Raw genomic sequence first — 16191 nt, 5'->3', positions numbered from 1 at the left:
TGCTCCCCGTCTCCGCCTCCCTCCAGCCCCCACCTCGGTACCGTTTCGCCAGGGCTCCGTGTCCCGTCACACCTGGCGGTGCAGGTGGAGTGCCCGGGTGCCCCAGGTCAGCGCACAGCCCCCCCCCCCCGCCCCCGCACTGCGGCCTTCACCGGGCGGCTGGTCTGGCTTCCAGGGCACCAGCCCGCTCACCAGGCGGCCCAGGACCAGGCCGCCCGGGCCAGGAGCCATGGTGCCGAGGAGCCGGCCCCGCAGGTGAGACCGGAGGAGCCGGCCTGGTGAGGGCTCGGCGGCCACGCAGGGAGCTCGTGGCCGTGAACCTGGACCGACCCTGAGAGACCCGTCGCTCTCCCCGCCACGAGGAGCCGCACGAGGGCGTCCGCCCCGCCCCTCCCGCCGTCACCGCACGGCGCCTGCGGCCTCGCCTGCCTGTCCCCGGTCCCCGTGCGCCGGTCACGCACTCCAACCTCACCAGCCCTCAGCCCCGGGCTGTCTGTGCCTTGGAAACGTCCTCCCCACAGGCCCCCCCCCCAGCCTACGGCTGCCGAGGGCCCCTCCCCCCACACCGGCTCGGAGGGGCCGGCGGCCCATCTCTGAGCAGAGGAACCGGGTCCCAGCTGCTGACGTCACCCAACCCCCCGGTGCCGGGCCGGGCTGAGGGCCGTGGGCAGACAGCAGGCCCGTGACCACCGCCCTCCGTGGCTGCCCTGGGAACGTCCCCGAGGTGCGTGAGCGCACGACGTCCCGCTGCCATGACAACGGCTGTCCTGCTCCTCACAGCGCCGCCCCCTCGCGGGCGCCGAGTCAGGGTGCAGAAAGCGGACACCCGCCCGCGCGGGCAGCATCGCCGGTGGCCAGGCTGGCCCGGTGGCAGGTGCCCCCTGCCCACCTGCTGCCCCGGTGGGAGCAGCTTGCCGGGGCCAGGACAGGTGCGCAGGCCAGCGGGGCCCGAGCTCCAAGTCCACCCTCAGCGCCTCAGACAGGTCCAGGCCTGCGGTGCTGGCCGGGCGCAGCCCTGGGACCTCAGGAGGCCGCGGCCGCCCGCCCCCCCCCCGGCCCCCCCCCCCGCCCCTGCCCTTCAGCAGCATCCAGCGCGTCTGCCGGGTGAGCAGCGCACACAGAGGTCCTGCCCCAGGTACACGCGCCCCAAACTAAACCACAGGACAGAGCCAGAGCCGCCCTGGGGACGGCGGGGGGGGGGGGGGGGGGGGGGAGGGGCACAGGGACTCGCCCTCCCCGCCTGCCTGCTCTGAGCCAGCGATTGGGAACCTGGCTGTGGGCGGGGGGGGGGGGGGGGGGGGGGCTGTAGGCGGGGGCTGGGGGGCAGCACGGACAGGGGGGCCGCCATGAAAACACCCAGAGGAGAGGGGCGCAGGCTTCCCAGAAGGAGCAGAGCCGGCTAATGCCCAGGGGTTTCCATGTGGTAACGAACAGGCCCCGGGCAGGTGCGGTCAGCCTCCCGCTGTGGGAAGAAGAGAAAAATGAGAGCCGAGGAGGCCGACAGAGCCCGGGCAGGCCCCCCGCAGGGTGGGGGCAGGCTGGGGGGCGGGGTCACAGAGCTGGTCTCTGGAAATGTGTCACCTCCACACGATTCCTGTAAGTCCCTCATTTCTTCCTCTCTTGGTAAAAACTCGGTGGGAAACTCCAATCTGTCAGCCTGGTTCTAGGCACCCCCCGCCCCCCGACTGTGGGCCCCAGAGGCCCTCCTCACTGCGGAAATGCCCCCCCGCGTGTGCGGTGGGTGAGTAACAGGCTAAAAATATGTCGGCCTCCCGTGGGCCACGTGGTGTGCAGTGTATGACACACGTTTGGGATTAATCACACACCAACAACGGCCTCGTGCGGTTCCTCTTTATCTCTGTTCGACCTCCAGGAACTCTGCGATGGGTGTTCAATGGGCTTCAAGGTTCAACCCGACCCCCCCCCCCCCATCGTCTGAAACACCACCCCTTCGAGATGGTGCCCAAAGGCCCTCGTGTGCAGCGAGCAGCCTTTTACTGTAAAAACTGTGGGTGCAATTTCCCTTCGAAGTTAAGCCGCTCTGCCGCACCCCGTGTCCCAGCGCCACGCGCCCCGAGGCCGAGGGACATCCAGGCGCCTCACCTCCAGCGCGTGGACCTCGGCCTGCGGGGCCCTCCCGAGTCCGGCGGGGCCAGGTGGGTTGACACTCTGCCGGAGACCTGCTCTAGTCGCCAAGTAAACATGGAACCCACCTGGCCCCCCCGGACTCGGGAGGGCCCCGCAGGCCGAGGTCCGCGCGCTGGTGGGTCCCGCCGCCGTGACGGCGTGGCCGGCCCCGGAGGTGAGGCGCCTGGATGTCCCTCGGCCTCAGGGCGCGTGGCGCTGGGACACGGGGTGCGGCAGAGCGGCTTAACTTCGAAGGGAAATTGCACCCAGTTGTTGATGAAATTCCCCTTCGGGGGAGGGAGGGAGGGAGGAGCCGTGAGGAGGGAAGACACGCCCCGCAGCCACACCAGCCCCAGGAGCCTCTGCTGCTGCTCCTGCGAGTGTTTTAGGGCAAAACCGGAGGCGCTGTGTGAAGCCCGGTGTCTGTGCCAGCCGGCGCCCGTTCTCACCGAGGATGTGGCGCCCTCGGCGTCACCAGGTTCCCGGGAGGCACTGGCCCAGGAAGCCGGCCGTGACCTCGCGGGCAGGCCTCACAGGGCAGCCACCCGCCTGGGCCACCCGCTGGGCAGGGCAGGATGCAAACCGGGGTCCCTGCCCAGGGCCCCTCGCGCTCCCCGCCGACACCGGCCTGAAACGCAGGCGAGAGCCACAGCCCGGCCTCCCGCGCCGAGGCCCCCCCCGCCCCCCGCCCCGGACACGCAGGAAACTGCCTGCACAGACACTGCGCAAGCCGGGGACCCTGCGCCCCGGGACCCTGCGCCCGGCCCGCGGTCTGCCCCCCTCCCCGCAGGCTGCACCCCGCACTCCCCGCCCCTTCTGGCTTCCACTCGCCAGTGTCGTAGCCGCGGGACACGTGCCCCCACTTCGGGAGAGCGGGGACGCCGAGCCAAGGAGCCGCCCACCAGCGCTCACTTTTTGAAAAATATTTTTTTATTGATTTCAGAGGGAGAGAGAGAGACATCAATGATGAGAACCATGGATCGGCTGCCTCCTGCACGCCCCACTGGGGGTGGAGCCCACACCCGGGCATGTGCTCCGACCGGGAATTGAACTGTGACCTCCTGGGTCATAGGTCGAGGCTCAACCCCTGAGCCAAGCCGCCGGGCCGCCTTTTCTTCACGAAAAAGAGAACGCAGCACTGAGCGCACCGGCTCCCGGCTCCCGGCACAAGGACGTGGCGCACCTGTGCGTGTCCCAGGCCCAGGGGCCCGGCTGGGACGAGGTGCGGGACAGCAGCTGTGGTGTGAGCAGCCTGGGGGTCTGGCGCGGCCACCTCCTCCACAGTCTCTGGTGACACAGGCGTGGCCACGGCCCCCAGCCCCTCCTGACGCCCAGCAGCCCGGCATCCGGGCATCCCAGCTCCCTCGGTGGCCGAAACCCGTCCATCAGCATCCGCTGTGGCTCTGGTGAACTTTAGGGGAAAGGAGTGAGGAGGAAAACGACGCCCACAACGGAGAGCTTCCATCCGGCCCGGGGCTGACGGTCCGGCCGCCGCCCGGAGAGGGGCAGGTGTGCTCGCAGCCGGGCAGCCAGCCCTCGCCGATCCCCGCCGCCGTGTGCCATCCCTGCGCCGGGCGGGGCTCCGGTCAGAGGCTCTGAAGTTGTCACCCCGAGAGCCACCTGGGACCAAGGCCGCGGCTCCAGTCACTGCAGGTGAGACCTTCCGAGGGGCCCCTCGCACCCGCCAGACTCCCCGGAGACCAGCGCCGCCCCATCCTCACCGAGAGCATCCACATCACTCCTGCTGACCCAGGACACCCCGCCCCCCCGGCACCGTGCCTCGATTTCCCCTTCTGAAAGGCCCGCTGCACTGGACCCCGGGACCGCAGCGCTGTCCTGGCCAGACCCCCGCCCCGCGGGACCCAGGCGGGCCGTGGGGACGGCCACACCCCCAGCCAGGAGGGCTCAGCCACAGCCACAGGCAAACGAATGGCGCCGACTCTACGGGCCACACCAGCGGCTTCCCAGCCAGTCCCGCCCGACAGTTAGAGGCCCGGCCGCCACTCAGCCCGTGGACAAGCGGGCCCACACGTGTGCAAAGTCCCGTGGAGCTGAGGGAGCCTCCCAGGGACGCCTCGCCAGGCATGTTCCGTCCGAGAAAGGGGACAGCAGCCCACGTGCAAGGTCAGCTGGGGTCGCCACAGCCCCAGGCCGGCGAGGGGAGGGCCTCGGGGGCAAGCGGCTCAGCCTGGAGCAGCGACTGGACGCCCACGGAGGCAGCCTCTCCCGGGGCAGGAAGAGCAGAACGGAGCGGAACAGAACAGAACAGAACAGAACAGAACGGAGCGGAACGGAGCAGAACGGAGTGGAACAGAGCGGAGCGGAGCGGAGGAAGCAGCTCCCCGGGCCAGGACGGAGGCACCGCGTTCACGGAGCCTCGAGATGCGACACACCCCCGCTGCCGACGTGGCCGCCAGCCTCCAGGCCGGAGCGACCGCAGCCACGCAGGAGCGTCCCCAGCCCCCGGGACCAGCCCTCACACACACAGGAGCCGGGACGTGCTGGAGGCCGAGTTGTTTAGTGGCTGCCCAGGTCAAAGGCCCTTTAACACTGACCCGGCCCACCGTCGGCCACGGGACGGCGGCACACGGGACGTTGGCACACGGGACGGCGGCACACGGAGTTCCTGCGGCTCCACAATCCCCGGGGCCTCAGCAGACACAGCGGCCAGAGACAGAGGCAAACGCTGGCGACCGGTCCCGCCTCCTGGCCCTGCACCTGCCCGTCCCCTGCCCCCTGCTTGCGACTCTCCTCCCTCCCAGACCCCGTGGCTGCTCACCCCTCTCCGGGATCTTTGTTCAGATCCCCACTTGTTGGAAACGCCCTCGCCCTGCAGCGCGGACCACGAGTCCTCCCGGGGCGGGTCCCGCCGGGGGGTGAGCGCGGGGCGAACGCCTCAGGGAGACGGGGTTCTCTGCGCCCCAGCAGGGCAGAGCCTGCCGGCTGCCGCCACGCCGGGCTGCCTGATCGTCCTCTGTCAGCGGCACACGCTGCCAGCTACGCGGCCCGGCGTGTGGGAGGCAGGCTGGGGGCAGGCCCGCGGAAACCCAGGCCCCACGGCGGCTTCCGGGCACAGCACCCCGGCCACACGCCCCTGGAGAAGGACGCGAGGAAGACACGCGTGCAGAGCTCCACGCACCCACACCGCCTCCCTGCGGCCACCGTGCTCCACACGAACACGCAGGGTCCTCCCTTTAAAAACAGGACCGCCCGGCCGGCGGGGCTCCGTGGGGCAGCGTCGACCTATGAACCGGGAGGTCACAGTTTGATTCCCGGTCGGGGCACCTGCCGGGGTTGCAGGCTCGACCCCCAGTGCGGGGCGTGCAGGAGGCAGCCGATCCATGATTCTCTCTCATTGCTGATGCTTCTGTCTCCCTCTCCCTTCCTCTCTGAGATCAATAATAAAAAATAAAATAAAATAAAATACCTAAAAATAAAACAGTATAATAAGGTTCAAATAGGCCCGCCGACGGCACCCTCTCCGTGTGGCATGGCTCTGTCACACCAACATACTCCCACACGCCTGGCGCAGGCGTGGCCCGCTCCCGGGGCAGCGCCACGGGCACGCCGGGGGGGAATGGGTTACTGACGTCACAGCCACCGTCCGGGGAGGGGGCGGGACTTCCTGCTAACAAAGCGGGACACGGCGAACAGCAAGCATGTCCGCGCCCAGGACGGCGTCGAGATCAACGGGCAACACCGGCCTCGGCCTGGCCCATCGCCAGCCGGTGCCCGTCCGCGCCACCCCCTCGCCGGGGCGGACACCCCCCAAACTCACCAACGGACAGAAACCAGGCCGTCCCCGCCCGCGCAGCCAGGAGGGCCGCCGCTCCTGCCAGCCAGGGCCTGGGGGGGGGGGGGGGGGCGGGGGCTTCGCTGGAAGCCAGGGACGCAGCCCCAGGGCGGCCTCGCCCACTTCTCCTGAGGAGGGGCCACGGGAGGGCCGGCCGCCATGACAGGACGTGACCGCGTCCCCTCCCACAGGCCGCGGCAGGCTGGGCACACGGGAGACGCGCCCAGGGTCATCTTCGATGGTTCACGACCAACGGCCGGTGACATCGGCTGGCGCCTCAAGGTCAAGGCCGAGCTTGGGAACCGGCTCATGAATATGCATGAAATGACCCGGGGCCAGGTTTTTAAAAACTCATATTAAAATCCACATAAATTAACATAAAATTGACCGTTTTAACCATTTTAAAGTGTGCAATTTAGTGGCTTTCAGCGCAACCACCGCATTACCCAACCCCAGGACATCCTTTCCCCCCAAAAGGCAGCCCCCCTGCCCCCCCCACGGTCGCACCTGCTCTGACCGCGTCGCCCCCCCAGGTCCCCTCCCCGGGCGCCAGACGGAGCGTGGCCAGAAACGACTGGAAGCAAAAGTAAACTGAGTCTGCGTTCCTTCCTCAAACGAGCGCTTTCAGCAGAATTCAGCGGCTCTTTGAAGGGAGAGACCGGAGAACTCACCCACGGGGCTCCCAGCCAATCCCCCTTCTCCGCGAGGAAGCGGGTCTATACGTTTGGGTGACGGTGGCCAAGCAACGCCCCCCCCCCCCCCCCCCCCGCCGTGTGCTCACCGCCCAGTTCACAGCCTGGCCCAGCCCTCCCCACGTGACAGACCCCCCTGTGCCTCAGTTTCCTCTTCTAAAGGGGAGGAGGCCAGAGCCACTGGGGCACGTGCCCGCAGTCACCAAGGCGCATGGGAGCTGCTTGCCGGTGTCGCTCTCACTGAGTGCACCCCCCCCAGCTCACCTCAGTCCAAGCCGCCTCCCCCCCAGCTCACCTCAGTCCAAGCCGCCTCCCCCCCAGCTCACCTCAGTCCAAGCCGCCTCCCCCCCAGCTCACCTGCAGCCCAAGCCCCCCCCCCCGCCCCCCCAGCCCCAAACCCCACCTGTGAGACTCTTGTGGTTTTTCCCGACACACAGACCCGGGCCCTTCCCCGCGGGTCCTGCCGCTCACACATTCGCTCACACACTCATCGCTCTCACCCTCCACCCCCCGCCTGTGCTGTCGCGCTCAGGCCCAGGGGCTGCCGGATGCCGCGTGTGCGACAGCCCTGCGAGTGAAGTGACCGCCTGTCCTGAGGGGGCGGTGACGGCCTCACAGCGGCAGGAGCAGCTGCCCCCCAGGCCGCCCGCACTGAGCTCGGCTCCCACCCCGTCTGGCCAGAGGCCGGCGCTCAGGGTCAGGGCCCCCGGGCGTCACGGGGCGGAGGCGGCTCCTGGGACGGAGCGTCTTGGGAGGCAGCCAGGCTACAGGAAATGTCAGCGTTTATTTTTTCAACTTTTTTTGAAAACTATGTTTTTATTGATTTCAGAGAGGAAGGGAGAGGGAGGGCGAGAGAAACATCCATGATGGGAGAGGACCATGGATCGGCTGCCTCCCGCACGCCCCCTACTGGGGATCGGCACCCAACCCGGGCCTGTGCCCCGGCCTCCTGGGTCATAGGTCAGCGCTCAGCCACTGAGCCACGAGGCCGCGCTGAAATGTTAACATTTAACGAGTTTGAAAGTGGATGCCCCGCATGGGTCTGTCCCCGCCCGCACACAGAGACGCCCCGCCCCACCCCCACCCCGCGGAGGCCTGCTCTGGGCTGACACCCACTGCTGGTCCCTGCGAACCCGCCCGCCGCCTCCTGTTTAGAAAACAACCTGCCCATGTCCTCGCCGATGCCACTCAGGCCTGTGCCGTTCGGGGTTACATAGGCCCCGCGCCCACCCCACCGTCAGCCTGTCTGTCACCTCTACCCCGTCACCTCTACCCCGTCACCTCTAACCTGTCACCTCTACCCCGTCACCTCTACCCCGTCACCTCTACCCCGTCACCTCTAACCCGTCACCTCTACCCCGTCACCTCTAACCCGTCACCTCTACCCCGTCACCTCTACCCCGTCACCTCTACCCCGTCACCTCTACCCCGTCACCTCTACCCCGTCACCTCTAACCTGTCACCTCTAGGCCCAGGCGCTCACCCCGTCACCTCTACCCCGTCACCTCTAACCCGTCACCTCTAGGCCCAGGCGCTCACTCCGTGAACCACACACTGTCCCGGGGCTCGCGGGGTGCTCAGACCACCTGCCCACACAGAGGACCACTGAGCTGCCCACGTCCTCACGTGGCAGCCGGCACCACGCCCGGCAGGACACCCACGCCCACCGTCCGGGCCAGAGAGGAACCCCCAGGAGCCCCCGCGGCTCAGCCCGCACCAGCCGGGCACAGGCCTCCCTCTCAGCCCAACGCCCCAAGTCCTCTGCGAAGGGCTCGCCCCAGGAGCCCCGCCTTCCACCACCGATGCCAGCGCAGGCCCAGTGACAGGCCCAGTGACAGGCCCAGTGACGCTCGGAGCACAGCCTGGCCCGGGAGGGCCTTCCCCGCCGGAGCCCGTTTCCCCCCACGGTGACAGCCACGGTGACAGCCACGGTGACAGCCACGGGGACAGCCACGGTGACAGCCGCGGGGACAGCCGCGGGGACAGCCACGGTGACAGCCACGGAGACAGCCACGGGGACTGGCCAAGGAGCAGCGCCCACTGCGTGAGCGACGACGACGGCCGTCAGGGTAAGCGCCATCCGCCCTCACCATCACCATCGCGGCTGCGGCTCCGCCACCCTGGGCGATGCCAGCCGGGCCCGCGGCGCCCCCGCAGAGGCAGAGCCCGGACAGCCTCGGGGAGACGGGAGCGCGCACTCCTCTCCGCTGCTGGCCTGGGGGTGGCGCCCCCGTGGGTGTGCAGCGGGGTCCCCAGCGCCCGCCTCACCCGTGACCCGTGAAGCCAGCTTACATCGGGGGCCTGTGATCACCCCTTAGGGAGACAGACACGCCCCAGCACGAGGCATTTCCCCTCGGCGCCTGTGTGCGCTCCCTGCCCCGCACCCCCTCCCCTAACCCCCCACAAATGCTGCCGACCTGCTCTCTAGCACCGGCCCGAGGAGCCGGGCAGCCTGTGGTCAGGGAGAGGACACCGCGTACCCCCCCCACACCAGGCTGGACTGTAACACAGCGCCCGCAGGAAAAGGGGGTACACGGCGAGTACGTGGGACAACGGCGGCAACACCCGCCCCCACGGAGTGCATGCTGCCGGCAGCCGCTCCGGCTCCTCAGCCCACGGGACCCACAGGACTCCGAGGGGCTCCGAGGGGGCAGAGCGGGCACAGGCAGGGGGGTGCTGACATCACCCGGGGCGCCCACAGCCAGGAGCCTGGCCACGGCCTGCTCCTCACCCGCCGCCCGCGAGGCCGCCACCTTCCAGACTGAGGTGACGAGAGACAAATAGTGTTAAAGGCGGCTCATCCAGCTGCCCGTGTGGACGGGGAAGGTCTGAAAATAAGCACGCGTCCACACGACACGCATCTCCCCAGAACAGCGTGCGTGCGCTCGACAACCTTTTCACTTCGGCATCTCCTCAATTCTTTGAAACGAGCGTGTGTTCCTGTTAATAGGAAGGAAAGAATAACCTTTAAAAGACCCACACACTCCAAGGACAGCACCGCCCGGGGTCACACCCTAAGAAAGTCCCGTGGACGGCGTGGGTGCGGGCGGGCGGGGCGGCCTCCGGGATGACAGCTGCGCCGCCCGCCCTCCTTCCCCGCGGGCCCTCAGCGCGGACAGAGCCTTAGTGTAGCCAGCAGCCTGCACGGCTGTAGGAGCAACTGTTACCAAGTCCCCATTCAGCCGCACATACTTGGCAGCTACTTTGTAGCAACTCCAACATTTACGCGGCTCCAGAGGGCTCGGTAACAGGAGCCAGGCCTCCTGACTCCTAACTTGTCTCAGGTTTTAACCGCCTCCCTGGCCGGGGCTCATTCCCTCCACACACACCCACCCCCATCGCACACCGGGCCGAACGAGGGACACAGGAGACCAGTCAGTGCCGCGTGGCACGCGTGGGGCCCTACACGCTGGCCAGACACGGTCAGGACCGAGGGCACCCTGACGGGAGGGGAAGCGCCGGGGAGGCGGAAGGCGATGCTGTGACTGCACCCAACACCACACACGCCGTCAGTTCTCTGGTGAGGACGCGTTTCTCCCAGGGACACGGGTCCCATCCTCAAACGGCCGCGCACCCCAGGTCTGAGCAAACGCGCGAACGCCCTGTGGTGCTGAGAGCCAGGCGCCTCCCTGTCTACACAGAAGTCACCAACACGACGGGCACGAGGGTCCGCGTGGGGCACTGGGCGGCCCCGGAACGGGCGTGTGGACTCACGGCGGAGACATACCCACAGGACACACGGCGGAGACATACCCACAGGACACACGGCGGAGACATACCCACAGGACACACGGCGGAGACATACCCACAGGACACACGGCGGAGACATACCCACAGGACACACGGCGGAGACATACCCACAGGACACACGCGCACCAGCGCCGGGCCTCCTCGCTCGCCCAGCCCCGGTGAAAGGGCCCCGGGCTCCCGATGAAACGGCCGAGGCCGGAGGCACACCAGCGGAGCCCGGAGCACCCACAGGTCCTGAGGAAAACCCTCGAGAACGGGGGGGGGGGGGGGCCTCGAAGAGCTCCCAGGTCAAGGTCACAGCCAAGACTGGAGCGCTGTCCCAGGCTGGAGAGCAAGGACGCGGTGGGCCGGGCACACGGGACGCCCGGACGCCCGGCGGCCAGAGCCGGGAGCAGGAAGGAGGCAGCGCCGGCCCATCGCCAGCCTCCGGCTGCGGCCCCGTCCCAGGAGCTCATCGGGGGTAACCCTGGGGGCGGGGGACTCCGTGCTACTTGGCCATTTTTCCAGAAACAGAAAGTTATTTCAAAAGAAACGGTTAACAGGATGTTTGTGGACGCAACAGCACGATGCTTCCAGTGACGGGTGGGGCCCGGGCAGAGCGCCGGGCGGACCGAGCTGAGCGGCGGGACGGGGGCCGCATCCTCCCCTGGACTCCGTGCGTCTGAATTCTCCCTCTTTGAAAGGCCTCAGACTTTACCTCAGCCCGGCCGGCCGGCCGGCGTGGCTCAGTGGGTGCACTTCGACCTTTGAACCAGGAGGTCACGGTTCGATTCCCTGTCAGGGCACAGGCCCGGTTATGGGCTCGGTCCCCAGTGGGGGGCATGCAGGAGGCAGCCAATCAGTGATTCTCTCATCATTGATGTTTCTCTCTCTCTCCCTCTCCGTCTCCCTCTCCCTTCCTCCCTGAAACCGATACAAATATATTTTTTAAAAGAATTGAATTTCCTAAGAGGCTGAGGTGGCCATGGAGTCGGCCGAGATGTGAGGGAAACGGGACTTTAGATGCTGTGGGCTCCTCACTCCTTTACTCCCATCGCCCGGCTCAGCCCGGCCCGGGGCCTCCCCCAGGCAGACACCGCCCCCCGGCCTGCACCCACCTCCTCGCTCGGACCCTTTTCAAAGGGCAGGCAGCCGAGGCGCCTCCCCCTCAGCGACCCTGGGCTCCAAGTCCCTCCCACCCCTCACCCCCCCATCTCACCCGCCCCCCGGAATCCTGGCTCTGAGCTCACCTCAAGGCACCTGCACTCTGGCCACAGCCCGACTGTAAACGTCCAGCCCTCACCCCCACCCGACACGCGCTCCGACTTCACCCCAAAGCGGTCAGTGCCCACAGCTCCAGGCTGAGTTACTGTGGAGAAGCTTAAACTTGAGGGGTTTCTCCAAAGTCCAGAGCAGAGAAAATGGGGGGCAGGGGAGGGAGCCCCCTAGCTTTAGAGTCTAGAGCCTCAAAGACGGAAAAGCAACGTATGTGAACTTCCACCGACACTCAGGGTCCCGGACGGAAAGCGGCCTGGGCCGCGGGGACACGGGCCGAGGGGACACGGCCTCGGCTTGCGGGTCTGGGACCGGCTGTAGACCCGTCTCCAAAGACGAAGGGGAGCGGGCGCAGGGCATGCGTGGGGAACCTGACAGTGGCCGAAGCCGCAGGAGGATGAGGGGTCCGGACTAGCCGCAGACTCGGTGTATTTTTTATTATTTTTTAAATTCTTACCCAAGGATATTTCCCCATTATTTTTAGAGAGAATAGAAGGGAGTGGGGAGGGTGGAGAGAGAGAGAGAGAGAGACATGGACAGGAGTGAGAGAGGCACATCAATTGGTTGCCTCACGCACGGGATTGAGCCTGCTACGGAGGTTCGTGCCCTTGACCAGAATCGAACCCGGGACCCTCAGGCCGCAGACCGATGCTCTATCCACTGAGCCACACCGGCCGGGCAGACTGGGTGTATCGTAATCAGTTTACAATGAAAAGTGGTTTAAAAAACGGAGCAAGACCTTTCGAAGGCTCAGGTAACAGCTCAAGGAGCCAAAGCCGTGCTGTCAGCGGGCGAGCAGGGGCTGCTCAGCTGAGGGGCCTCCGCACTGGGCCACGGGAAGTCTGCTTCTCCACGCCACCCAGGCCGAGGAGCTGGCGCTGACCGCTCTCCTCACCCTTTATGCACCCCCCTCTCCAGCGGTCAGGGCAGATCCCAGGACCTAGTGCCTCCCGGGGGCAGAGGGCCCGTGCACTGGGCGGGCCGGGCGCGAGAGCGGGCACATCTCACAGAGATAAGGGGGGGGGGGGTGCAGGAGGAGCCAGAGTGCGCAGTGAAAATGTTTCTTCTCAGTCACTATCCTCTTCAGACAACTTTCCAACCAGCCTCAGGCGCTCAGAGGCTACTTTGTAGCAAACCCAGGGGATGTAACAGGCAAGCTCAGCCAACCAGCAGGCCCTGCTCACACCCCTAAGATCTGAAAGTGGTTTCTGGTGTTGCTGTTTTTTTTAAATTAACAATTTGTTGCCTCTGAAGGTTCAGGGCCACAGGAGAACGCGCCCCTCCCAACCACCGCCTCTTCCCAAAGCTCCACCGAGGGAAGAGCGCAGACCCAGCTCCAGGTCCCGACAGCAACTCGCACCTGTAACCGCGTTTGTAAACGGCACCGTGAGCCTCGCTCTTAAAAAATCAATCTACTTAGGAAGTCTGCTTAGCAAGTGTCTTAAACTTGGAGGAGCTACCTGAAATTTCCATACAATCCGATGTCCCCTCGTGACCCTAAACCAGGAAACGCATTCAAAGGTTTCACCGAAGAGCCTCTGGCCCCCAAACTCCTTTTAACAGAACGAAAAGGTTTAGTGTGAGGAACAGGCCCACCTGGCCTCACAGCCGGCTCCTGGCCTGGGAGCCGCCCCACAGACCCCTCGTTTTCCCAGCCACGCCGTCCGCCGCGGGCAGGTGCCTGTCCCCCACCTCGGCCAGGCTGCCAAACGGCGTTCTGGGCAGCACGGAGCCTGGAGCTCGGGGCCACAGAGAGAAACGGAAAGAAGGAAGCAGATAGGAGCTATCGGGGTGCAGGGCCCACCGTGCGGGGGGCGTGCCTCCGGGGCTCCCGTTCAGCGCTACCTGTGGGCGCTGCGCAGCGCCCCGTCTAGACGGAACCGGTATTTCTTACTGTGGGTCAAGGTCACAGAGCCCGACAGCCGGTGCTCTCGGCGTGGACAGAGTCCGCGAGGGATCCGACGGCCGTCCTAACGCCCGTGGCCTCCACCGCTGGGCTGAGCCTCTTTGCAGGGAGCGCCACCGCGGAGCCGGCCGTGCGGGGGTCCCCGGATCCAACCTCCGCCGCGGCCGGGCCTTCCCTCGAGGCGCTTCCCTTCTCCGGGCCTTCAGCCTTCCAGCGCAGCCTCGGGGCCAGGCACAGCGGGTGGCCCAGCACTGGGGCCCGCCCGGCGGCTGGCAGGGCCTCCTGCAGGCAGGGGAGGGCGGCACTGCCCTGGCCCCGTGGGGGGCCAGCACCCCGAGCCTCAGGAGCCAGACCTGCCCCCAAGGCTGTGGCACCTCCCAGGGGCAGGGTTCAAGTCCGGCTCCATCCACCGCTGCGCTCCCTGGACAGCTGGGCGGGCTCAGCCTCGGAGAAGCTGCCTCAGAAGCGACCCGGGGACAGACCCTCGAGCCCGGGGCAGCGGCTGGGGAGCGGCCGGGGCGCCCCGGAGGGGCTGCGGGGCGGGGCGGGGCCGGGACCCCCACCCCCGGAGCGGCCGGCAGCCGGGCCGCCGGGCGGACAAAGGCGCAGGCGGCGCCCCTGCGAGCGGCGGGGCCAGCGGGAAACTGAGGGCCACGTGCCTGGCGGGACCCTCTTCGCGCCCCCAGCCCGGCGCCTCCGACTGCGTCCACACAAAGGGCGGCGCTGCCGCTCGGGCACTGAAGTTTTGGACGACTTTTCCCCGGAAGGAGCGGCGGGCGCGGGGGGCCCCGGGGAGGCGGGGGGGCCCGGGGAGGCAGGGGGCCCCGAGGAGGCGGCACGTCCCCTCCCGCTCCCAGCGCGGCCGGGCCGGGGGCGCCCTGAGGGGCGGGGGTCTGGGGGCGAACGGCCGCCCGCAGCCTCGGGGTTCGGGGCGCGCTGCCCAGCTCCCCGGCCACCGGCCCCGGGGCCCGCACCGCCCGGCCTGCGGCATCGCAGACGCCCTTCGGGCCGGGGCCGCGGAACGGCCGGCGACAGCGAAACGAAACCCGGTGCGCCCGGCCGCCCCCGCCCCGCGCCCCGCGCCCCGGCCCGGGCCTGCGCCCCGCCGCCCGCAGCCCCGAGCTCGGCCTCCCCGGCGGCGGCGCGGGGCTCGGACGCGGCCTCGGGCCTACACGCCCCGCGCGGCCCCGGACCAGCTCGAGCGCCGCCCGCGGGCCCCGGAGCGACAGGGAGCGGAGGCCCAGGCCGCGCGGGGCGCCCCGACGACTCGGCCCGAGGCCGCCGAGCTGCGTGTCCGCGCCGGCCCGGGGCTGCGGCCGCCGCACCGGGACCCGAGCCCCAGGCCCGGGCCCCCGCCCCCGCCCCCGCCCGGCCCGGCCCGGCCCGCGCCGCACCCGCCAACCGCCAACCGCCACCCGCCGGCCGCCGGGGAGGGCGCCGGGGAGGAGCGCGAGCGGCCGGCGGCCCCGCGAGGACTCACCGGGGCCGGCTCCCGAGTACATGGTGGCGCCGCCGAGGGCTCCGGGGCCGAGGGGCGGCCGCGCGCGCGCCACGGGCCCCGACGCCGCGAGCCGCGAGGGAGCCCGGCCGCACGATCCGCCCCGGCGCGGCCGCCTCGCCAAACAGGTTTACCCGACGCGGCCCGGGCGGCGGGCGGAGGCGGCGGCGGCGGCGGGAGGGGGAGGGGAGGGCGGGGGGAGGGGGAGGGCGGGCGGGGCGGGGAGAGGGAGGGGCGAGGGGACGGGGCGGGGCGAGCGGAGGGGGAGGGCGGGGCGCGGGGCGGGGGGCGGGAGGCGGAGGAGGCGAGGCGCGCGCGCGTCTGGGGGGCCCGGGCGGGGACCCCGCGGGGCCATGGAGACTGGGCGGGCGGTGAGCCTGGACCGGCGGGGCGGGGCCAGGGCCGGGGAAGAGGCGGTGGTGGGGGGACCCCTCGCAGCCACTCAGATGGGCGACGTGGCCTCCGGGGCGGAGCGGGGCCGGCTCGGCGTCACCGGCCGAGCTCGGGAGGAACAGCGGAGCGCACAGCCTGGCGTCCCCGCCGCCTCCCGCGCGCGTGGGGAGCGCGGTTTGGCTGCTCGGTGGGGGCGGGCGGGGGGCGCACGACCCTCCCCACGACACCCTCCGGACGGTGCGCTGGGCCGCGAAGCTGCCTGGTGCCGGAGCCCCAGCATCTCAGCCTGGCTTGTTGGGGGTTTTTTTGTGTTGTTTTTTTTTAAGTTATTAACGAAATCGGAATGTCGGGGCGCTGGCTTCCGACCAGAGTGTGAACTTGACCGCGTCCGGCCCTCGCGCGGCCGCAGCGCCACCCCCAGCCGGGGCGCCGGCTCGGCCAACGCGGTGCAGGCTCGCTGCCGGCGAGGCCGTCAAACCTCGATGAGGGCCAGGCTCCTCCATGGCCCCACCTGCCCCACCTGCGCCGCCCGCCTCCTCCTCCCACACCCTCCCCCCCCTCCCGTCTCCCTTTACTTCATCTTTGTCCATCCTCACCGAGGGTATGTTTTCCATTGATTTTTGGAGGGCGGAAGAGAGGTGGAGACACACAGAGAGACAGAGAGAAGCATTGATGTGACAGACACATGGAATGGTTGCCTCCCACACGTGGGATCAAGCCTGCAACCAGGTACTGCCCTTAACTGGAGTCGAACCCAGGACCCTTCAGTCCGCAAGCC

At 68.6% G+C, this 16191-nt stretch overlaps 1 protein-coding gene across 1 annotated transcript in view; it reads right to left on the bottom strand.

Moving 5' to 3' along the window:
• The window catches only part of AGO2 (argonaute RISC catalytic component 2), a 52096-nt gene extending 36907 nt beyond the window's left edge, over positions 1–15189 (bottom strand). Inside the window, exon 1 of the mRNA XM_079796071.1 lies at positions 15003–15189. Within this exon, the coding sequence (XP_079652197.1) occupies positions 15003–15024 (22 nt within the window). The 5' untranslated portion in view covers positions 15025–15189. The remainder of the gene's footprint in view (positions 1–15002) is intronic.
• Positions 15190–16191: the final 1002 nt, after the last annotated feature.

The sequence above is a fragment of the Cnephaeus nilssonii genome (assembly GCF_951640355.1).
Source record: "Cnephaeus nilssonii genome assembly, chromosome: 18".
Lineage (NCBI taxonomy): Eukaryota > Metazoa > Chordata > Mammalia > Chiroptera > Vespertilionidae > Cnephaeus > Cnephaeus nilssonii.
Note: the sequence above shows the minus strand (reverse complement) of the source record. Positions and strands in the feature narration are given on the sequence as shown.